This window comes from Heteronotia binoei, chromosome 1 (assembly GCF_032191835.1).
Source record: "Heteronotia binoei isolate CCM8104 ecotype False Entrance Well chromosome 1, APGP_CSIRO_Hbin_v1, whole genome shotgun sequence".
Classification (NCBI taxonomy): Eukaryota; Metazoa; Chordata; class Lepidosauria; order Squamata; family Gekkonidae; genus Heteronotia; species Heteronotia binoei.
Genome location: NC_083223.1, coordinates 197,530,843 through 197,554,766, shown reverse-complemented (window position 1 = coordinate 197,554,766; position 23,924 = coordinate 197,530,843). Strand labels below are relative to the sequence as shown.

The 23,924-nt window shown below is 41.2% G+C and overlaps 1 protein-coding gene across 1 annotated transcript in view; it reads right to left on the bottom strand.

Annotated features, from left to right (window-relative positions):
* HHIPL2 (HHIP like 2) overlaps window positions 1-23,924 on the bottom strand; it is a 56,712-nt gene that overhangs the window by 11,014 nt on the left and 21,774 nt on the right. Inside the window, exons 4-7 of the mRNA XM_060246238.1 lie at window positions 19,754-20,085; window positions 15,574-15,700; window positions 13,781-13,926; window positions 12,991-13,072 (exon numbers count right to left, since the gene is read on the bottom strand). Coding sequence (XP_060102221.1) covers window positions 12,991-13,072; window positions 13,781-13,926; window positions 15,574-15,700; window positions 19,754-20,085 — 687 coding nt within the window. The remainder of the gene's footprint in view (window positions 1-12,990; window positions 13,073-13,780; window positions 13,927-15,573; window positions 15,701-19,753; window positions 20,086-23,924) is intronic.

Genomic DNA, 23,924 nt, shown 5'->3' with positions numbered 1-23,924 from the left:
AAGACGTCTGTGCAGTATTCAAATCCGTATGTACCAAATAGTCCCTTAGATTCCTAGATCTACGGAAACCAATTATAGGTGGGGAGGCACATCCTGCAATGCTGGAAACAATACCCCAATGGCGCAAAATGATGTTTTTAATCGCTAATGCCTTCGGAGTATATTGTAATGAACAAAATAATCTTTGATTTTCCCTAGCCTCTCCATTCTGTTTGTTCGTACGCTGAAGCATAAGGGAACGTCCTTGTTTGGCAGCCCTCGTCTCCGCCCCTTTGATGACTGTTTCTGGATAACCCCGTTCCTTAAACTGCACTGTCAGTTGATTACACGATTTTTTATACTCAGTGACTGAGGTGCTGTTTCGTTTCATGCGTAAGAACTGCCCATAGGGTATATTATTCCGCAAAACGGGAGGATGGAAAGAGTCATAATGTAGATACCCATTCTTAGCCACCGCCTTTCTATGGTTCTTAATAGCTAGAGTATTATTGGCAGTGCGATACACCACTGTGTCCAAAAATACAATGGTGTCAGGATCTCTATTAAAGGAAAACTTAATGCTAGGGTGACAAGAGTCCATCCATTCAACTAAACTCTCCAATCTTTCTGCATGTTTCATAATCAAAAAGATGTCGTCCACAAACCTAACAAAAAACAATATGTCTTCAAAGAAAGGGTTAACGTCACTGTTACAATAAAAATCATTTTCCAGCACAGCCATAAACAAACAGGCAATAGATGGCGCCAGAGCGCTCTGGCGCCATCTATTGCCTGTTTGTTTATGGCTGTGCTGGAAAATGATTTTTATTGTAACAGTGACGTTAACCCTTTCTTTGAAGACATATTGTTTTTTGTTAGGTTTGTGGACGACATCTTTTTGATTATGAAACATGCAGAAAGATTGGAGAGTTTAGTTGAATGGATGGACTCTTGTCACCCTAGCATTAAGTTTTCCTTTAATAGAGATCCTGACACCATTGTATTTTTGGACACAGTGGTGTATCGCACTGCCAATAATACTCTAGCTATTAAGAACCATAGAAAGGCGGTGGCTAAGAATGGGTATCTACATTATGACTCTTTCCATCCTCCCGTTTTGCGGAATAATATACCCTATGGGCAGTTCTTACGCATGAAACGAAACAGCACCTCAGTCACTGAGTATAAAAAATCGTGTAATCAACTGACAGTGCAGTTTAAGGAACGGGGTTATCCAGAAACAGTCATCAAAGGGGCGGAGACGAGGGCTGCCAAACAAGGACGTTCCCTTATGCTTCAGCGTACGAACAAACAGAATGGAGAGGCTAGGGAAAATCAAAGATTATTTTGTTCATTACAATATACTCCGAAGGCATTAGCGATTAAAAACATCATTTTGCGCCATTGGGGTATTGTTTCCAGCATTGCAGGATGTGCCTCCCCACCTATAATTGGTTTCCGTAGATCTAGGAATCTAAGGGACTATTTGGTACATATGGATTTGAATACTGCACAGACGTCTTCTCGATTGCCCCCTGGTCATTTCCGTTGCAAGGGTTGCAAAGCGTGCAAGTACTCTCTACAAATAAAAGAGTATGTGGATCCTAGATCCCAAACAACCATTAAATTGACAGGTTTCACTAATTGTGACTCTAAAGGGGTCATCTATGCCCTGGTCTGTGGAGATTGCTCTAAAATGTACATAGGATGTTCCCGTAGGGCTATTAAGACACGTGTTCTGGAACACATCTCAAGGGTTCGCCATCAAGTTCCTGGTGTTCCTCTCCTTCAACATTTTACTGAGACTGATCATAACTTAGAAGCCTTAAAATTCTTTGTGATTCAGAAAATTGGTGATAGTAGAGGTGGTGATTTACAAAGGACCATGTTACAAAAAGAGGCACGGTGGATACATCGTTTAAACACCATTGAACCCTCTGGCCTTAACCAACACAATGATTTCTCTTGTTATATATAATGTTTGGTGTTTCTTGGGTATGTTGGAGAGTGTGGTGTGGTCTCTTTTAAATGGTTAAACAACAACAGCTGTGTCCGTCCCTTTAAAAAAAGCCGTGGGCTCTGGCAGCCCAAGCTGCAAATTAAGATATCAAAATGGGCGTTTGAGAAAGAACTTGGCTGGATTTTTCAGGTTGTTTTACCTACTGTATCTGTATGTTTTTGTTAAAATCACTTGGGTTTAGGGTGGTTTTTATCGGTCACTTTTGTTGTTTACAGTTGACTTACGAGGAAGCTGCAGGAGCAGCGGAACGCAATCAAATCCGGGGTTTGCGTGAAGGCTAGAATTTGTCCTTCAGAAGTCAACAAACAACGGAGGGACTCCTGTGGAACTTTATTTTTGAGTCATTGTACTCATTTTGAAAACTCTGTGACTGTGTGGGGTCCTCCTTGGAATATTGTTTTGAGACTGTTGTTTTCTATTTCTATTTATACTGTATGAATGTATGCCCACTGTTGTAGGCTGTTCATTTCATTATAATAGAACTTTATTTACACCAGTTAAGAGTATTTGTGCACAATATTTTGTATTTTTGTATTTTTGTATTTCATATATTGTGCTGCCACTGTTCTTTGGCAGGTGAAATGAAGGCTTGGCTCCCCCCTCCTTTCTGGAACCGGAAGGGAGGGGGGAGCCAAGCCTTCATTTCAGCCAGGTCGTTCTAAAGATAAGTTTCACCTGCGTCAGGCTGTGAGCACGGGGGGGGGGGAGCAAAGGAAGGGGGTGCCGCCACTGCCTCGCCGCACGCAGTGATCACGGCAGCAGGGAAGGGGAAGGGAAGGGGGTGCAGCTGCCACCTCGCCGCCCAATTTGGTGTCCCCACCCTCCAGGCCCTGTCCTTACAACAACTGTCTTCAGATGTTGCACCTGAAGAATCAGTGGAACAAATTCACAGGTTTGAACCCAATATGTCAACAGTGTGAATTATGTTCCCTCCTCATCTGGATAATAAGAATACCTTTGGTTATGGGAACACTCTTGCCTGTACCACAGTAACTATAGCTACTGTTTTGTGGTCTATAAATCTAATACAGACACTTCCACAACTATTTAAATAATATTATGATACACCTGACAGCAGGGGATACTTAGTGAACAGCTTCTCTTAGTTAAAGACCATTACCGTTTTCGCACACAGCTAACCTCGCAGTCACAATCCTGTTCCCTCTGCAGCGTTCAGTCGGATTTCGCACCATCTGCGCTGGAGTTACAGGAAGTGCTGTGGCTTTTGCGTAGCAAACGTAAACTGCTAAAACCCAGTTATGTTTGCTATGCAGAAGCTGCGGCACTTCCTGTAACTCTGGCGCAGATGGTGGGAAATCCGACCAGACGCTGCGGAGGGAACAGGATTGTGACTGCGAGGTAAGCTGTGTGCAAAAACAGTACATAATTCTTTTGTTCACTAAAAAATTAAATGTGGGCTTCAGATCCAGTGATGTATAAATGTTAGGTGCAACCATCTGCCCTGGACCCTTTTCAATCAGGCTTCAAGCCTGACTTTGGGACTGAGACAGCACTGCTTGTTTTGGTTGATGATTTCTGTTTACATATGGATGAAAGCATGCTGGCTCTGTTGATCCTTTTGCATCTATACAGCTGACCATTTGGTCCTGATTGACTGCTTTGCCTTCCTGGGAGTAAGGGACATTGCCCTAAGTTGGTTGTACTTGTTCCTCCAGGAATGCTCTGAGAGAGTCACTATCAGGGAAGAGAGGTCTTCCCAGTGAGACCTGAATTGTGGGGTCCCACAGGGTTCAATTCTCTCTCCTTTGTTATTTAACATATATATGCACCCACTTGCCAAGATCACCAGCAGTTTAGGAGTTGGGTGCCATCAATTTGCTCATGACTCAGCTGCTCCACCTGCTGGATAAGCAGCCGGCAGTAGGGCTCTTGGCACTATCCCAGTGTCTGAATGCTGTGGTCTAATTGTTAAGGGGGAATTGGCTGAAATTAAATCCATCCAAGACAGAGGTCATCTGGCTGAGAAAAACTGAAATGCTAGCTGGAGGGCCACTCCCAAGACTTGATGGTGTCCAGTTGACAGCTGTAGACTCTGTAAAGAGTCTCAGGTGTGGTCGGATTCTACACCATCATTGGATAAACAAATGTCCATAGTAGCATGGTCTGCATTTCCCCACCTTCACCAGGTCTGCCAGCTGGCCCCTTATTTGTCTGGGTCAGACCCTGCCACACTGATCATGCAACAGTCATCTCCAGGTTGCACTACTGCAATTCGCTCTGCATAAGACCACCCTTGAAAATGCTTCAGAAACTGAGGTGTTCCAGAATGTAGCTGCCAGGTTACTGACTGAAACATCATGGCCTGCACATATTACTCCAATTCTGCGGTGGCTGCACTGACTACCAATTAGTCTCCTGATTCAATTCAAGGTGTTGGTGTTAACCTTCAAAGTCCTTAATGGTCTGGGACATTCATACCTACAGGACTGTCCTCTCACATTACAACCTCCTGCGCTCCCTTTTGTCATCGTCTAGTGGCCTCTTGCAGGTGCCTGGCCCCAGGAAAAGGGCCTTCTCAGTTGTGGCCCCAACACTGGAATAAACTCTTAGATTATGCCCATGCCCCACCAGACTTGTTTAGTTTCCACAAGGCAAGCAAAGCTGAATTATTTAGGTTGGCCTTTGGAGGGTAACCACATGTTTGGGCTGTTTTAATATACAACAACAACAACAAAATTTTATTTATATCCCGCCCTCCCCGCCGGAGCAGGCTCAGGGTGGCTAACAACACAATTCAAGTTTAGCTATACAGATAGATAAAATTACAGTTAAACAACATGAACATTTAATTAAAAATCTGCTTAAGTTTTAAAATTAAATTACATTAATAAAAGTGCTAATGCTATGTTTACTTTATGTTTGCTTTTATGATGGCGGTTTCCTTAGCAATTTTCATTTTCATCAGCGAAAGCCAGTCGGAAGAGGAAGATCTTGCAGGCCCTGCGGAACTGTTCAAGGGCCCGCAGGGCCCGCATTTCCTCTGGAAGTTGGTTCCATAGGCTCGGAGCTATAGAGGAGAAGGCCCGATTGCGGGTACATTGAAACTTCACCTCTCTCGGTCCGGGAATAGTCAACAGGTTTTTCCCGGCTGACCTCAGTGCTCGCTGGGGTTCATATGGGGAGAGACGGTCCCTAAGGTAGACAGGTCCTCGACCATATAGGGCTTTAAAGGTAATGACCAGCACTTTGTAACGGACCCAGTATATAACTGGCAGCCAGTGCAGTTCGCGCAGCCCAGGCTGTATGTGTTCCCATTTAGGAAGCCCTAACAACAGTCTGGCCGCTGCATTCTGCACCAGCTGCAGCTTCCGGGTTCGGTACAGAGGCAGCCCCATGTAGAGGGCATTACAGTAATCCAGTCTCGAGGTGACCGTTGCATGAAGCACCATTGCCAGATCTTGGCGCTCTAGGAAGGGAGCCAACTGCTTTGCCCGCCTTAGATGGAAAAAGGCTGACTTGGCAGTGGCTGCAATCTGGGCCTCCATTGATAGTGCAGGCTCCAGTAGAACTCCCAGGCTCCTAACCCGTCGAAGACAGGGAGAGGTATTTCCCCTCCCCGAGCGCCCCGACCTAGACAGAGGACTTCTGTCTTCGCTGGATTCAATTTCAGCCCACTCCTCCTCAACCAAGTTGCCAAATCCTGCAGGGCCCGGTCTAAATTCTCTGGGACGCAGTCAGGCCGGCCGTCCATTAGCAGATAAGAGTTGGGTGTCATCTGCATATTGATGGCACCCAAGTCCATGTCTCCTGGCGATCTGGGCAAGGGGGCGCATATAGATATTAAATAACATTGGTGAGAGAACTGCCCCCTGAGGCACTCCACAATCCAGTGTGCGCCTCTGGGACCGCTCGCCCCCAATTGCCACCCTTTGTCCCCGAGAGCCACACATGTTAATGTTTTAATATTTTGATGTTAATATTCTGTATTTGTTATTTGTTTTATGTTGGTTTTATCTTATTGACCCTTTGAATGAATGGCAACTAAAAGATCTAATAAAGAAAGCAGCAGTCACTGAAGAAAGAAAAGAAAGAAAAATGGCACTAATCCAGAATGCTGTTTTGCAGGATATGGATCCACTTTAAAATGTTCAGTCTGTGAATTAATGAACTGAATAACCCTTGTTAAGTCCTCAGTCCTTAAAGAATATTGCATTCCATCAACTTCTCTGAACATATTGAGCTCCCCTTCCTGTTACTAGCCTTTCATCACGTAGGATTAAATGCTTTCCTTCTGCAGTGGTGGCAGCCAGCTGGGCGAGAATGAGTAGAAGATAATAGTGATTACACTGAATATAGAATCAATAAAGAAGGATTATTTTGAAAATATTGCATTTTATAGCTACCAGGATCACTGGCTGTCTTTGTTATGGCTTACAAGAGCACAAATTATTCAGCCACAGCTTTAAAAGAAGACAGTGCTGTGAGCTAGCCTTGTGAATAACTAGGTGTGTTTAGTCTCTCTGCCTCTCTTAAACTGTTTGCCTGTCTCCAGGAGACTCATGATCAACAAAAATGAACCCTCCATGCCCTATCTGTTGCTATAAAAACAAAGTTTGAATCCAGTGTGACCTTTAAGACCAACAAAGTTAAATTCAGGGTATAAGTTTTCATGTGCATGTACTAGGGTTGCCAAGTCCAATTCAAGAAATACCTGGGGACTTTGGGGGTGGGGCCAGGAGACATTGGGGGTGGAGCCAGAAGCAAGGTTGTAACCAGCATAATTGAACTCAAAAGAGAGTTCTGGCCATCACATTTAAAGGAACTGCACACCTTTTAAATGCCTTCTCTCCATTGGAAATAATGAAGGATAGGGGCACCTTCTTCGGGGGCTCATAGAATTGGACCTCCTGGTCCAATCTCTTTGAAACCTGGAGGGCATTTTGAGGAGAGGTACCAGATGCTATACTGAAAATTTGGTACCTCTATTTCAAAAGACAGCCCCCCCCAAGCCCCATTATATTCGGGCCGTTAACTATGTTTTAATCTGCAAAATGTGCCCCTCCCACCTGTATTACATTTTTACTGAGTTGTATTGTTTAATTGTAGACTATTAATTTATTGTTGTATTTTAACTGTTTTTATGCCTGTAATCTGCCCTGAGCCCATATGAGAAAGGGCAGAATATAAATCCACTAAATAAATAAATAAATTTGATGAACTGTGCATCACATGAAAGTTTATACTTAGAACAGAACTTTTTTCCCAGGGGAACATGGTAGAATGGAGTTCTGAAACCTCTTTGTGGAAGCAAAATTCTCAGAAAAATGTTTAAAAGTTCATAAGGGATACCCTCATGAGGGGCACCCATGTGTTTCTCCTTCATTTTCCTCTTGAGAGTTCTGTCACCTCTTTTACCAGAAAGAAAGCCCTGCCCAGAATTAAACTTTGTTGTTCTTAAAGGTGCCACTGAACTCATTTATATTGCTTCAAACTAACATGGCTACCCACCTGTTGCTAAAAGATTTATATTACAGTGCTAGAGAGATAATAATCCAATGGATTGAGAACCTAACAACTTTATCAACATTTGAACGTATCACATATAGATTGCAACTGTGCATGGATTTAGGTATGTGGAAATCTTATTCCCATCTAATTGTCTAATTTTATAATTTTATTCATGCGATTGTAGTTTTAGGTTTTTGGTATTTTACTGTAATATTTTTGTAGTATTTGAAAGTTTTGCAAACTTGTTATGGCCAATGGCTAATACAATAAAATTTGACTTGACTACAAAAGTAACCATATACCAAATACACAGGTTGTTCATTAAGAATGCTAAGAACTACGGTGCTGGAGCATAAATCATGTCTTAAACATGCCACAGAGGATACCCCACTGACAAATCATTTCAATACTGCGGGGCACTCTCCTGATAATTTTAAATTTGCTGTCATTCAACAGGTTAAGCCATGTTTGTATAGTAATATTGGCACCAAAAAGGTACTTCAGCAACAAGAAGCCAGGTTTATACACGTTTAATTCATTAGAACCAAGAGGTCTTATCCAACAAAATGATTTGTCTTGCTTTTTGTAATTAGACACTGTCACTTTAAGACTTGCCTGCCTGCTTGAAGCACCTGTGCTACATTGTATCTATTTGAAATGTGCTGGGACATTTTTCATTGATAGCTCTTAGCCCAGTGGAAGAGTGGTATCCTGTTAGCCGCCCTGAGCCTGCCTTGGCGGGGAGGGCGGGTTATAAATTAAATAAATAAATAAAATACATGTTATGGAAGCTGCAAAGCTCCAGATAAAGAAGCATTAAGAAACATTTTGTGCTTTGATGCATAGTCATGAGAACTTTAATGTAAAAGGCTTAAGTATGGTTTTGAAGCATATATCTGCTTTTTGTCTTTGTAATGTTGTTAGATTCTAGTTGGATATTGATGCTTCTACCTATGTTGCTTATTTTTACATTCTTAGGTTGTTTGCATGTGCATCTCTTGATAAAGATATTTATTGAAATGGGAAGTATAATGTACATGCTCAAAATTCTGTTGAGCTCTTACCTTCATGCACATTTGGAGAATTCACATTCATATAATTTTGAGTGCTGAACATTGCTAACATTTTGCTTGAAAGCCTGGAATTGTATTGCTATTTGATGATTTGGTATATCATGGTTACTTTTGTATTTATTGGCATTTGCATTTAGATTGATCATATAGATTGATCATATAGACTGATCATATAGATTGATCAATGCCAATAGATTTATTGTCATTTGCATTTAGATTGATCATATAGATTGATCATATAGATTGATCATTTTCTTATACTACTTGTGTTTTGTGTATTTTCAAGTGCTTTGTGTATTTATGTACATTGTTTTCATTGTGTAAGGGAGATATCTGGTATTTTCTGATTACCTCTTAGTGTTACCATATTTCCTAACCATCACATGGCAATATGTTGTCAAAGGCTTTCATAGCTGGAGTCCATTGGCTGTTGTAAATTTTCTAGGCTATGTGGCCGTGGTCTTGGTATTGTGAGATCTGATGTTTCACCAGCAACTGTGAGTCAAACTGTGTCAATTTGACCCAGAGAGAACTCCAGTTTTCTGAGTTATACCTCTGAGGATGTCAGTCACAGTTGCTGGCAAAACATCAGGTCTCACAAGACCAAGACCACAGCCACACAGCCAAGAAAATCTACAACAGCCATCACATCAGATTTGGAAAAAACTAACAACTGAAGTTTCTAACTGTGCATTTGCTGTACAACTCCATGAAATGATAACATGCCATGGGGGGGGGGGGGCGGTGTCAGGTTTGTCCAGGTCACCTAAATTACATCTAAGCCAGTCCTCCACTCATTCTTATGCTACCATCTATGCCTACTTTGAAAAAAATGGGAGGAGAGAATCACAAAATGACTTATAACATGTAGTTTGGCCCTTGAATGTTAATTTTGGCAGATACCCCATCTACATGTCTTTCAAACGTGATTTTAGCCAGTTAACCAGGGTTGCCAATATGCTGGTGAGGGGTGGAATCCCCGAACTACAACTGATCTTTGGATTACAGAAATTGGTTTCTCTGCAGAAAATGACAGTTTCAGAGGGTGGATTCTATGGCAGCACAACCCTGCTGAGCTCCTTCTCCTCCTTAGACTTCTCTCTCCATAGGCTCTGTTATGTATGTGAAGGCATGCCTGGCCATGTTGGGTGAAGCTCCTGCCTGGCTCATTGGAGCTATAGGACTGAGCTTAAGGCGCATCACAATAGCCTGAGAGGATTCTAGGATCTGCCAATGAGAATGCATATTCTAATGAAGGATCCAAAAAGGGCACAATCACAGATTAGTTTCTGCTTCTTGGGGGCTGGGTTTCTTCTGCCCCCAACTGTATATATTGCCACATGTTCTGGTCTTTAGCAGTAGTTTGTAGTCACTTAGAAGAGATGATGAATCACTGATAAAGTGCTTTAATCACTATGCAAGAGCCTCCTCATGCATCAAACCCAGTATTCAATAGGCTCTATCCCCACATCTTCAAGAATTTCCCAGTCTTGAATAGGCAACACTGTGTCCCATTGGCTGAAATGGAATCACCTTGATTCTGCTCAATGTACTTCATTTTAACTATTCTGAGGATTGATCTGAAAATGGGGCCAGAAATGAACTGAAGAAACTAACTAGTGTAAGCAGGCGGCTTTCCAGTCAGGGTTCTAGCTGTTTTGCAGGTTTCACGCTAGGAACTGAAAGTAGGTGGTATGAAAGTAGGTGGTATTCCTTTATAATTTGGTATCAGTAGTCCATTCTGATCCACCACCCCTCCAAGAGCAAATGGAGAAGAGGAAAACAATGTAAGCCACTTGGAATCCCACCCCCTTGGAGAGAAAGGTTGGGTATAAATGAAATAAAGTAAATGTAAAAATAAAGCTTGTAAAAAAAGAGATGCTTTTTTAAAAGACATTCAGCAACAACTTGATCAAATGACTTATGAACAGGTAATGTTAATGGGAGATTTTAATTGAATAATTAAGAACTCTCTGGATAGATTGGGAAACAAAAAGAAAAAAGATGGTAAGCTGCCAAAATCTTTTTTTGAAAGAATAAAGCAAGAAGGTTTGGAAGACATCTGGAGAAAGTTTAATCCTAATGTACGTGACTATACTTTTTTTTCAGCAAGCCATGATTCCTTCTCAAGAATTGATATGATATGGACTACGAAGGATTTGGGACTCATTACTAATAAAGTAGAGATTCTTCCAAAAATAGGTATAGACCACAATCCATTAATGTGGTCAGCAAAGGGAAGGAGAAAGAGAAGAAGATGGAGACTAAATGAAGACCTGTTGTTAAAAGCTGAAGTAGTGAAATCTCTTGAAAAAGAGACCAAAGCTTTCTTCCAGGCTAATGAAGACCAAGAGGTTATTATTCAGACTGTATGGGACGCGTATAAAGCTGTTATGAGAGGATTACTAATTACATTGAACAATAAAGACAAAAGAGCCAAGGAAAAACAACTGAAGGACTTGCAAGTAGAAACAGGCAGAAAAGAAAATGATTTGAAGAAAAGACCGGGGGGGGGGGGGTATAATGAGAGAGATAACAATTTTACACAATCAATTGAGACATTTATTGAATAAAGAGGTGCAGTGGAATTTTAAAAGGCTACAACAGAAATCATTTGAACGTGCAAATAAAAAAGGGAGAAAAAGTTTATAAACAAGATTTTTTCAGAGGGTAAAGAAATAGTGGATCAAGCTGGAATTAAAAGGGAGTTCTACAAATTCTATGCCAAATTATTTAAAGGTCAACAAGTAAATAGAAAATTGATGCCTACTTGCGAAAAATCAAAGTACAACCCTTAAGTGAGAATATGGAAAAGATTTTAAACGATCCAATTGAGAAAGTAGAAATTGAAGCAGCAATTTGTTCAATGAAATTAGGAAAAGCTCTGGGTCCTGACGGCTTTTCAGCAAAATTTTATAAAATCTTGGGAGAAGAACTAGTACCAAAACTTCAAAAGTTGATGAACTGTATAAGGCAAGATGGGAAGGTGCCAAACACATGGAAAGAAGCCGTTATTACTTTGATTCCGAAAGATGATAGAGTTTCCGTGAATATAAAAAACTACAGACCGATCTCACTATTGAATAACGACTATAAGATTTTTGCTAGAATTCTAGCGGAACGACTCAAACAGCATTTCTATTCAAGAGGAACAAGCAGGTTTTCTCCCCAGAAGGCAAATAAGAGACAATATCAGAACTGTAATACATATTGTAGAATATTATGTTGCTATTGATATGGTCTACAGAAGAGGAGGTTGTGAAACCTCAAATGATTAAATGGGCGATAAACTTTAATAAAGAAATACAAATGGAGACTTGGGAACACCTATGGAAGAACTCTATGAAAATATCAACGTGTTATAATATAAAAGAGAACTGTTTTAAAATGCTGTATAGGTGGTATATGACACCTAAAAAACTAGCAAAAATGAACAATCAAGCTTCAGATAGGTGTTGGAAATGTAAAAAACATGAAGGTTCTTTCTACCATATGTGGTGGTCTTGTGAAAAGGCAAAACAATTTTGGCTAATGATTCAACAAGAGATTTCAAAAATCTTGGGATATAATATTAAGAGAGCACCAGATGTCTTTCTGGTGGGATTACAAATGGAAAGCTTTCCAAAGCAAGACAGGACATTGCTGTGGTATTTGCTTTCGGCTGCAAGGACATTGTATGCACAAATGTGGAAGCAAGATGAAATACTAGAAAAATGGGATTGGATCTTAAAGATTCTTAATTGGAGTGAAATGGACAAACTTACTAAAATCTTAAAAGATTGTAACCTGGAGAAATTTAAAGATGATTGGAATAAATTCCAAAACAATGTGGAGATACAAAGGAAAGGGAAGAGCCATCTAGTGGTTTTTGATAATATTAACTGAATTTTAAAAAGAGAAAAAGGATTGTGATTACTGAGTATTGTTTTAGGGACGAAATATAAGTAGCTGATTTTATATAGTAAATCCATGTGAGTTAAGATAAGATTAAGATTTGAATAATTTTTAGTGATGATTTAATGACTACGAAATCTTTGTTCAATGTTTAACAAGTAATAATTGAATTTTTAAAGTGTAAAGGAGAATAGATTATGGCTAGCTGATTAAATGTGTAATGTTGATGATTAAGTAGAAAGTATTAAGTAAAGGAATAAGAATAGTAATTATATTGGAGTTAAGATAAAGTTAAGTGAATGATAACTTTTAGTTAAGATTCTATATATGGGAATTTTTACTTTTAAAAGGTTTTTAATTTGTTCTGTATACCAGCGGAGGTCACAATTTGGAGGGGGGGTGGGGGGGAATGTGTAATGTATTGATGAATTATATTTAGATTCTGATAGTAGAATATTTTTCAATATATTGCAAAAAAAAACCTTTGTTACTAAAAAAAATGTAAAAAACAACAACAACAGAACACAGGAATGCATGCATTTTAAAGAAGCCTACCTTGCAGGATCCACAAATTTATAGAGAGAGCCATGAGGCGCATAGGCACTGGGATAGGAGGTAGCCAGAAAATAAAGTTCACCTGGAATAAACAGAAAGGGACAATAAAGCCAGTAACATGAATGGGTTCAGATAAAACTGCACAATCTTTAATGTTTTATAATTGCTACTTAAACCAGGTCTTCGCAATTCGTGACCCCACCAAACCAGGTGCAGCCTATCAGCTACATCATGTGCTCTGCTGGGTGTCTGGCAAACTGCCCATTCTTGCAACACTAGGCAGGCAGCAAATAATGGTCCACCTTATGTGACTAGCAGGCTGCATTTGGCTTGGCTGGAGGGGAGCTGAGCAAGCTTGATGTGACCTCTTACTAAAACCTACTATTTGTGTTATTTCTTTCCACCATTGTGAGGTTATGCTCACAGCAGTATGGCTGCTGTTCCTCACTACCATATATACCCTTTTTCTGCAGTTGCATTTGATCAGTTTTCATGCTGTTGTTTCTGAAATGCACCCACTGTGCTACTCAAGCAAGGAAAGAGGAGTGCTCACTTGTTCGGGGTGGAGGAGGGGGTGACACATTACTATCTGCATAAGCACAGCTGGGAACTGGGCAAATCTATACAGTAAGAATTTTTGCTAATCTCTACTGTGAAAGAAGATCATAGCTGTGCCCTCTGTTGTCTGCATTTACCAACAGCTTGCCATCATTTTCTCTATTTAACTACTTCCACTTTTGTGAAAGAGAATCCCACTTTCTCCAAATGCCAGAACAATAACATACATTACCTGCTTCATCCTCTGCAAAAGAGATGATGAATTTGCTATAAGAGCTGATCAGCCCTGGGAAAGCACAGACTTTAGTGCTACCAATGCAAATATCTTGCTTCTTCCATCTACTTCCTCTCTCATCTTCCTGCAAAGCCATAAGGCGACTGGGTGAAAAATAAAATCTTATATTTTATAATTGCATAGTTCCACCTTAGCATAGAGAATTCATGATGAATTGCTACATCACTAGCTGGATGGATCCCTGATCTAAGTTTATTTCTACATTTATCAAAAACTGTCTTGAAGCAGATGGACCTTAGCAATTTTGCCAGCTGTGACTACTGTTTGAGACCTGCTAGGGTTGCCAAACTCCAGGTGGTGGCTGGAGATCTCCCAGGATTACAACTGATCTCTAGGTGACAAAAATCAGTTCACCTAGAGGAAACGGCCACTCTGAAAGGTGCTTTATAGTGTTATACTCCATTGGTCCCTCCCTTCCCTCGGGTTCTATTCCCAAAATCTCCAGATATTTCCTAACCTGGACCCAATACTCCTAGTCTGCACAATTACACTACCACTTAATCATCACCTCTGCATTGTTTTCCCTTCAGAAAGGATATTGTTTGCCCTTATCGGGATAGCCCAGGCTAGCCCAATCTTGTCTGAATCTTGAGAGATAAGCAGGGCTGGCCCTGGTCAGAATTTTGAAGGGAGATCACCTAAGAATACCAGGGTTGCTATGCAGAGCTAGGAAATGGCAAACCACATCTGAATGTCTCTTGCCTTGAAAATCCTATCATAAATTAGCTACAACTTCATGGCAAAAAAGTACATTCTTTACTTAATTATTAACATTTTTATCATATAGCATTGTATGCAGAATAGCCAGGAGATCCTAAGATTGTCTGGCAGCCAAGATTGTCTCTTTTAGCATTATGCACCACTAGGTGGTAAGCTAGACTTGTTTTTAAAGCAAGAAACATTTCAGAGGTGGAGGAAGGGAGAGAGAGAGAGAGAGATTGGATATATACTCTGCCCTTCACTCAAGAGTCTCAGAGGAGTTTACAATCTCCTTCCCTTCCTCTCCCCACAACAGACACCATGTCAGGTTGGTGGGTTTGAGAGAGCTCTCAGATAACTGCTCTTGAGAGAACAGCTCTGTAAGAACTGTGTCTGGCCCAGCTGAATGTGGAGGAGTGGGGAATCAAACCCGATTCTCCCAGATTAGAATCTATGCACTTAACCACTACACCAAACTGGTTTACCATTGCCAGCCTCTGTGTCATGGTCATGGCCCTGGTATTTCTTGGAGGTCACAATTCCAAATACTAGCCAAGGCTGACCCTGTTTAGCTTCTGAGATCTGATGAGATCATGCTAGTCTGGACTATCCAGGCCAAGGCAAAGTTCTTTAACTACTGGTGGGACCCATCACCCTATGCTGTCTATGATGTGGACCATCAACTCCTACTCATCTTTTGTGACTTGTAGCAGTAGGAAAAAATGGGCCATGGAGATACCTTTAGGCATAATGGGATATTATTTACCTCCATGCCTCCAGCTGTCCATTTCTACACACCAAGGCTCTATTAAAGAGAGCGACATTTTTCCCCATCACTGTTGGCAACCTTGGGCATATCCCCACTGTTACTTAATAACTGCCTTTTGGTCCAAGTTGAACCACAATCTAAAAAACTTAACACGGACACTCATTCAGCATGCACCAAATGGTCGCCATACTAACTTTGAACTATGTATGAAATTCATGCAAGTTGATTGACTTTCATTCAGCAGAAAGTAGGTTTTTCTTACCCATTCATAAAGTCTCCAAAGATGTAAAGACCATTCAGGTTTGGAGACTCACATCCTCTGTAAACATATCCCCCAGTGACTGATTTTCCCACACTGTGGTCATAAGCAAATATTGGAAGTATATCATCTTTTAAAACAGAAAATAAAACTTTCAATGAGCAGACTATCTTAAGACAATGCATGTAAATTGACAGTGAGATTCAAAACCCAATAGGGCATCTCAGTAAAATCAGCACAGTTTGTCCATAATAGTATAACCCCCTACCATTGGAGAAACTTGTTAAAGCACTTTCAAGCTGTTTTCTTAAAGTACGATATGACATTTCAACATTTGCAATGGTTTGCAAAACAAAATATAAAGACTCTTTAAAATATATGCACTGTCACTGCATGATCGAAGGAGAGCTGAGTAGAAAGAAGGGCCAAACACATGCCTCCACTTATTTCAACAAAAAGTAAGAGAGGACTCAAGTTTTTAGCCTCTCCCTCAGCTTTCAGATTCTGAATCAGCTTGATAGAGAAGAGCACAACTACTAGGTAAGGGGGCGGGGTGGGAAACTACAAGAATGACTGTCCTAAGGTAGTCTTCTTATACTGGTTATTGAGAGGGGAGTCATCATTCCTGATAAGCAGATCTCACTTTCAGGTTTTCTCTGACAGTGACATCATGCCATCATCGATAGTGCCCCCTGCATCCCATCTCCCCAGACTCCCTAGTCATACCCATGCTTTCCAGTTTAATGCAGAGTGCCTAAAAAGCTGAGAAAGTCTGCAAGCCAGTTGCATCATGGAAGCAACTGAAGAACTAGTGCTAGTTGGCTGGAGTCTGGACCATGACCCCCAACATGGCACCCATGAGCACCTGCCAGCACCTTTCCTGGCATGTGCCAACTGTTCTTAGAAAGTGGATGGGGCTCGTTCCTAGGAGGGCTTCTGGCTAGCTTTTGGAGAATTAATTGGCTATGCAAATTAAAATAGTGGCTGCCACCACAGTGCTGGTTTTAATCTCTCTCATGCTTCTCTTTCCCAGTGTATCCTTTAAAATTACTCCTCTTGTTTCCTGTACTTGGGCTTTGTATCTTTGTGTGTGGCTGCAACTTCCATGACAGCCATTTTGTGGTTCTGCCTACTACCTTGTGTCAAAATTACAAAGGTGCCACTTATAAGCTCAAAAGGTTGAGGAGCTCTAGGTTGGACTATATTTTCTGTTCAGTGAAGCATAAGGTAAACACTTCGGGACATAGTAACCCAAAACAAAAACAAACAAAAACACTCAAATGTGTTGCTGCTATGTGCAAAAATCCCTTCCTACCTCAGCTATGGTGAGCAAGCACCCTTCAGTAAAAGTGTATTTATTTATTTTATTTCATTTGATTTATATCCCGCCCTACCCCACCGAAGCGGGCTCAGGGTGGCTCACAACATAAAGATTCTAACAATAAAATTAAGAATTAAAATACATTAATAATTTACACAATAAAATAAAAGCAATTCATCAGTGTGCTATCCCACAGTCTTCCTTAAAATATTCAGATGCCTGTCAGTTGTATGCCAACCAAAAGAGGACTGTCTTACAGGCCCTGCGGAACTGCCCAAGGTTCCGCAGGGCCCTCACCTCTTCCAGCAGCTGGTTCCACCAACAAGGGGCTGTGATCGAAAAAGCCCTGTCCCTAGTTGACTTCAAACGGGCCTCCTTTGGCCCGGGGATTGTAAGGAGATTTTGAGAACCCGATCTCAGTACTCTCTGGGGAAAGTCCTCCACTAATGATATATCTACATTACAAACATATATTGGTGCAACAACAGTGTAACTGTCATAATTTTTTTGAAAAAGTCAAGCATATTGGAGATTTGGCAAGGGTGCTGAAAAGTTCCTATTGGAGATCCCTAGCCCGTCTACAGCAGTATCATTACTAGTGTGTTCTAAGAAGAATGAATGACTTAAGTATGTAATGTGGAAACATCTCACAGTCTTCTAACAAAACATCTGAGAGAAGAACAGAGCGAAACTTCACACAATCCAGAATCCTGTCCTTGCTTTGGCAATCACTAAAGCTCCAGAATATGGAAAAGAAATTCAGGGTTCGCAACACATTAATGCATGGAACCATGCCTTTAAAAAAAACTGATGTGGGATACACTTACAAAGTAGAGCAGAGAAGTGTTGGGGAAGTGGCAGGGAGTTGCTAAATCATGAACAGACACAGCTCCTCTGGTTCACCAGCTTATCTGCATCTGTTTCAAACAGTACTTGAAGGAAGAATTTCAAAATACATGGAATTTTACTACGAGTCTTTACTAGATCCAAATATTATCATTCAAATATTATATTTTGTAATCAGCTTACTGATTGAATAATAGTTTTATCGTACTTGTGAACCAGCTTGAGTCCCTGTGAGAAAGTTATACTATAAATGAAAAACAAGAAATAAACTGCATCTTTTTGCTTTGGGTTTGACTTCTATCCCTTCCTGCCACAACTATCTCCATTTCCCTGCTGCAGATCCTCCCCAAAAGGCTTTCCTCATGATATTTCAAAAACATGTAAGAACATAAGAGAAGCCATGTTGGATTGGGCCAATGGCCCATCCAGTCCAACACTCTGTCACACAGTGGCCAAAACCCAGGTGTCATCAGGAGGTCCACCAGTAGGGCCAGAACTCCAGAAGCCCTCCCACTGTTACCCCCAAGTACCAGGAATACAGAGCATCACTGCCCCAGACATAGTGTTCCATCTATATCAGGGTGTTAAACTCATTTGTTATGAGGGCCAAATCTGACATAAATTTCACTTTGTTGAGCCGGGCTATACGTGCCATAAAATGTAAGATAAGGTATCAGAGATATAAACTTTATAAAGGTGATTTCAGATGTCGAATTGCAATAGCAGGTGAATGACAATAACAGGCTTGATTGGATTAGGTGTGATATGCAGAGCAGCAGTAGGCGTAGAGATACCAGCATTGATAACGAGACAGGAAACTGAGGTCTCAGGTCCATCCAGGAGGATGCAAAGAATAAATGGACATAAGCCCACAGAAAAAATCCAGCAGGAACTTGTTTTCATATCAGGCCACATCCCCTGGCACCAAGCCAACTGGAACTGCATTCTTGTGTGTTCCTGCTATTAAAAAAAAAAGCCCTGCATAAGTGACATTAGGAATCACAACGTTCAGTTGCTGACCTAAGAGTGACAGTGCTCTTGTAAAGGAATTTCAAAGGAAGATTAGAAAGAGAGACTGCTGAATTGCAATTGATAATGAAGCTCAAGACAATGCATCTTCCTGGACTGAACTGAGAGCTAGTTTTCCTGTTTCATTACTACTGTGTGTTATTATCATTTGGCATCTGAAATCACTCCACTCTCCAAGATAAAGGGGCCAATACAAGACAGAGAGAGGCAGAGAGGCAAAGAGAGAGGGGCAGAGAGGGAGGGCAGAAAGACAAAGGGGGGCAGAGAGGCAAAGATAAAGGGGCAGAGAAAGGGATAAAGGCAGAGAGAAAGGGACAGAGAGGCTAATGGAGAGAGGCAGAGTGAGGCAGAGAGAGAGGAGGCACAGAGGCAAACAGAGAGAGGCAGAGAGTGAGAGGCAAAGAGAGGGGACAGAGAGGCAGAAAAAGAGAGAGGCAAGGAGAGAGGGGCAGAAAAATGGCAAAGAGGGGGTAGAGAGAGAGGAGCAGAGAGGCAACCAGAGAGCAGCACAGAGAGAGAGAGAGAGAGAGAGAGAGAGAGAGTGGTAGAAAAAGGGGCAGAGAGGGGGACAGAGAGAGAGAGGCAGTCTTACCTTTATATCTATCCCACACAAAGCAGCCACATTCTCTGAGTGCATGAGAGAGAGCAAGGGAAGGGGAGGGAGGAAAGAGGCAGGAAGCAAACAGCCTGGGGAAAAAGCAAGGTAAGGTGTGGCTGAAGCAGCAGCCTTAGAAAGGAAGAAGGAGAAGGAAGTTGCTTGGCGGGCTGGGGGCTGCATTTGACCCCTGTGCGGGCTGTATTTGGTCCATGGGCCACATACATGACACCTCTGATCTATATTGTGTGGTTAATAGCCACCTATCCTCTTAATCAGTAGTTAGCCCCAGAAGATCATAATCCTTAGGAAATATACTATATATTATATTAACCAAATACTCTTTAGAAATGAAAGTCTTTCTATGAATATGCTAAAAACTTTTATCTTACCTAAAGAGACATTGTGACAGAGCTTTATATCATAGCACTCATATCCTTCCTTAGCTCTCCAGCCATAGTTCCCGCCTTTAACAATAATGTCCACTTCTTCAAACTTGTTCTGTCCAACATCACCACAGAATATTCTTCCCCTTCCTTTATGAGTAACCGGATTGCCTCTATCCACAGAACAACGCCACATGTTCCTCACTCCATAGGCATACACTTCTGGGGAAGCTTTGGGGTCAGAAACAAATGGGTTGTCAAGAGGGATGCGGTAAGGCTTCCCATTGGAACCTCTTCCATCCACATCTATCCGCAAAACTTTTCCTAAGAGACTGCTCCTGAAAGGAAATCAAGTCATAAATCAATCAGTGAAAATAAAATAAAACCAGAAGATACATAAATACGCATGGTAGAATAAATATACAGAGCACAAGAGAGAAGAAGAAAAAGAGACTAGAGCAGTGGTGGCAAACCTATGGCATGGGTGCCAGAGGCCTCTCTGTGGGCACGTGCGCTCCCTCACCCCCCCCCCTGCGTATGAGGCTCGGCTCCCCCCTGCTGTCCCCTCACTGCCGCCCACCTCCTTCCCTCCCTCCCTGGAGCTGCAATGCAGCTGCACTCCGTGGCCCCCCTCCTCCTCAGAGGCATGCCAAGCCACGATGATGCAGGACCCTACCAGCTTTGATGTGGCCAGTGTCGATGCGCTTAGAGACCAAGAGGGTGATTCTTAGCAACGCAAGAATGAAGGCTGTACACAGTAGTTGTAAAACCACTATATACATTTATTTACAACACCACTCACTCTCCTGACTGACAATATGCTCTGCTGCACTCCAACTCCTTTAACCCACAATCACCACAGTTACTCTGTACATTTATACATGGGACAGCCAATCAGCAACTTGCTGTGTCATGCTGACTCTGCTGGCTGATGCAATCCTTCTGGCAGCCAGCCACCTGCTGTCATGTAGATCATCTAAGCCTCTAGATCTACTTTCTGTTCTGCAGCACATGCTATAAGCTGTCTCTTTACATATAATAGTGACAGCCAGCGCACCTTATAACTCTTTGAAGCCCACACGGGAGAAAGCTTCGCTCCCCATCACTTCCGGCTTCAAAGAGTTAGAAGGTGCGCCAGCCGCATTGAAGCCGGTAGGGGGCAGGGAACACGCATACCTATAGAGAGAGCTCTGAGTGGCTTGGTTTGGAGAGGGATTTAAAGAAACAAATGCCTTCTCCAAGCTGGCTGATGGGGCAGTGGGGGCTTCGAGAGCCACACAATAGTTGCGAAAGAACCATCTGTAGTTTCCGAGCCACAGTTTGGCCACCCCTGCTCCAGGTGGTAGCTGGAGGTTGCTGGCTTTTACAACTGATCTCCAGGTGATGGAGGTCAGTTCACCTGGAGAAAATATCTGCTTTGGATGGTGGACCCTGTGGCATTATACCCTTCCAAGTATGGGTGCAGAACAGGGTTGCCAACCCCCAGATGGTGGCTGGAAACCTCTTGGGATTACAACAAATCTCCAGGCGATAAGAAATCAGTTTTTCTGAAGAAGATGGCTGCTTTGGAAGGTGGACTCTATGGAGTCATATCTCATTGAAGCTCCTCCTCTCCCCAAACTCAGGCTCCTTCCCCCAAATCTCCAGATATTTCCCAACCCAAACCTGGCAATCCTAACTGGGCCAACTTCAGAGAGAAACCAGGGCACTCCAACCTTTTTGAGCTTGTGGGCACCTTTGGAATTCTGACATGGGGGTGGGTTCAACCACAATGCAGCCCCCAAGCACAACACACAGAGGAAACTTCCTTGCAGATTTGGACATTAACCACCAGCTCCTACTAAACACACTATATTTTAATGTATTCTTTTTTCCTAATGGCAAACTAGAATGATGTTTATAATGTATGTTACATGTTCAAAAGTAAATTAGGTGGACAAGAACACCTCTGGGAAAGGCATGTTCTCAGTTTAACCCAGACTTGCAAGCAACAGAGCAATGAACAGTTTCCATTTATTGCCTTATGACACTCTCACTATCATTCTCCCATTCTGACATGTTACTATTTTGTTGGTTTCCTAAGCAAATGCTATCCAGACCAAATGTTCTTTCAGTTTGTTAATTTCATTATGAGTTGTTTTTTCTAAACTAAAACCTCAGTATTCAATTCAGTTAAATTGCCGTGCTGACACTTTGCGATAAATAAGTGGGTTTGGGGTTGCAGTTTGGGCACTCGGTCTCTAAAAGGTTCGCCATCACTGGACTAGATTTATACCCTGCCCTCCATTCAGAATCTCAGAGTGGTTTACAATCTCATTTCCCTTTGTTTCCCCACAACAAATACCCTGTGAGGCAGGTGGGGCTAAGAGAGCTCTTGAGAGAACAACTCTGAGAATACTGTGATTGACCCACAGTCAGCCAGCAGATGCACGTAGAGGAGTGGGAATCAAATGTGGTTCTCCCAGATTAGAGCCTGCACTTTTAACCACTACACTAAACTGGCTGTCAAGGAGACCTTGCTTAAACAAGGAGAGGAGACTGGTTGTTACCCAATAATCTCTAAGAACTGTGACTGAAATAAAAATTCAAAAGTCAGAAAAAAAAACTCAAGACCGGTAATTCAATAAGAATGAGATGTAAGTATTGATGCTGTCAGTATGCTCTTATTTGTTGTAATTTCTAAATTCTGTAACCATGATTGTGTTTATGTATGCATAATCCCTTGTTAATTTTTGTTAAAGTGTGTGGTTGGTTGACAACCAATCCACTTTGCTTGAAGGCTTTCATTCTAGTTTTTAAAAGTTTTATTTATTTATTTATTTAAACTACTGCAGGACAGAAGCATTGCAGAGGATGCATAAAAGAAGGGGAAAAGAGAGAAAGAGGGTCATACAGAATGGAAAAAACGGAAACAGTACAAATATATCAGTTATAACTCCACCTCCCAATATAATACTCAAATCTTTCTACCTACAAGTATAAAAATCTCCTTAAATGTTACCTTCCTGTCTTCTTTTACCAGGATAAAAAAATTCTTTTAATAAACTAATAAAGCATTATACAACTAAACAATTCTTCTTAAACAAAAATCAAATATAACCAACTAGCAAAAAGAAAAAATATTTTTTTTCTTACAAAACTGTCTCATCATCAAATTTACTAAATTAACTTCCACCTATAACAAGCACAAATTAGGTTATTGATTTAGCAAAAGCCTTATTAAAGAAAGCACATGAAAATCTTTTCTTTGTTCATAGCAAATTACATGAAATACATCAAATACAACTGATTACTTTATGTATCTTCATCTAAACCATTTCTCCTGAAATGTGTTAAAAACTATCTGCCAAGTTACCAAGTTTTTCAAATTTTGTAGCAGTTATGCTATCTGGCTTTTCACCATTGATCCTATTTTCACATCATTAGGAACAGTCTCTCTAAATAGGCAAACTATCAGTACATCTGTTACCTAAAAAATTGTGTTAATTAGGCTCTTTAACATCACTTTTTCAAGATCTCTCTTATTCTTTTAAAATTTGACATCTACTCATTATTAATGGTTACATGTTAACTTATTCACTGGGAAGAATGAGAGGGGGGGGGGAAAGACCCAGATTCCAAAGTTCTTCTTCCCAAGGGTTAAAAACTTTTAAGTTCTTTTAGTTTCTGCGTCCAAATTGTATCCGAGGCAGCCTATTTGTCCATAGTTTATCTTCTGATGTCACCTCACATTTCTTGGTCAGAGTTCCTTGTTCAGCCATTCACCAAAGCAGAGAGAAAAAATCCAAAATCCTTTTTATGAATAGCCTTCCAAATCCAGATTAGCTGGTTGAAGTGCAGTTTTTTTCTTCTCAACGTGGCCCGCCTCCTCAACCACTGAAGAGAGATCGTATTGCAGATTCTTGATAATCTTTGTAATATATATCCAATTAAAGTCCGGGTCAATTTTAATACTTATATTCAAACCAATTTGAATATTTAAGACTGCTCATGATGTTCCGAGGCCTTTTGAAGTAATCCTTGAGCTAGTCTATTGTTGATATGCTGAATGACCCATCGGGGGGTAAAGTAAGAAAAAAAACCCCTACTTGTTAAGTAGAGTCGTCGCTTTAGAAGTGGAGAATGTTGCTTTAAAGATGTACTGGAGAAAATGAAAGCTTAAAAGCAATCGGGAGTT